General features: G+C 69.3%; 1 protein-coding gene across 1 annotated transcript; it reads left to right on the top strand.

Moving 5' to 3' along the window:
- Window positions 1–264: 264 nt before the first annotated feature.
- EMIHUDRAFT_257760 (hypothetical protein) lies at window positions 265–831 on the top strand (the record flags this gene model as incomplete). The annotated part of the gene is made up of 1 exon (XM_005762712.1): window positions 265–831. A coding segment is annotated over one exon (567 nt), but the record flags the coding sequence as incomplete, so codon positions are not given.
- Window positions 832–872: the final 41 nt, after the last annotated feature.

Below are 872 nucleotides of genomic sequence, written 5' to 3'. Positions count from 1 at the left end.
GACGATGGTGATCTTGGTGTGATCGCTCCTGTACGCCTCGGTACAGACCCTCGCTCCGTGTACAGCTAAAAAGAAAGAAAGAAAACAGACAACCCAAGGGAGGGATGGGAGGACGGCACGCCGCCACCACACAGCTCACAGCTCACTACAAACGGTACTTTTTCTCTTTTCGGTGTTGGCACCGACGACACGCTAGCTGCCGCGACCGCCCAGCCACGCTCGCGAGCCACGCCCGCCCAGCCACGCTCGCCAGCCGCGCTCGCGATGGACCTCCACTCGGCGGAGCAGCACGCGAACCTGTCTCGCTTCCTGCTGTCTCGGCGCGAGGCGCTCGAGAGGCACGCGGGCGAGGAGTGGTCGTCGGCGGGCCCCAAGTCCGTGGCGCCGTATGTGCCATGCGCATCGGCACGTGTGGGCGCGCTGCTGCACGCGGCACGGCTGAGCGAGGAGGACGTCGTGTACGACCTGGGCTGCGGCGATGGCCGCGTCCTCCACGCCGCCGCTGCGCAGCACGGCTGCACCTGCGTCGGACTCGACATCGACGCGGACTGCATCGCCGAGGCGAGCGGGCGCGCGGCCGAGCAGGGCCTGTCCTCGCGCTGCTCCTTCGCCGCGTGCGACCTGCTCGCTCTCACGACGGGAGCGCTTCGGTGCGGCGACCTCGGCGACGCCCTCGCCCCTGCCGAGCGCGGCCGCCGGTTCCCTCCTCCGACGGCGGTCCTCATCTTCTTGACGGGCCATGGGCTGTCGCGCCTGGCGCCGCTGCTGCACCGTGAGTGGGAGGCGGGCCCGGCCCTGCGGCTGCTGACTTGCGTCGAGGCGCTCGACGACGTCTTCCAACTTACGAGGAGGGCGACCTTTTTGGAGGCGGG

The sequence above is a fragment of the Emiliania huxleyi genome, assembly GCF_000372725.1.
Source record: "Emiliania huxleyi CCMP1516 unplaced genomic scaffold EMIHUscaffold_6661, whole genome shotgun sequence".
Classification (NCBI taxonomy): domain Eukaryota; phylum Haptophyta; order Isochrysidales; family Noelaerhabdaceae; genus Emiliania; species Emiliania huxleyi.
Note: the sequence above shows the minus strand (reverse complement) of the source record. Positions and strands in the feature narration are given on the sequence as shown.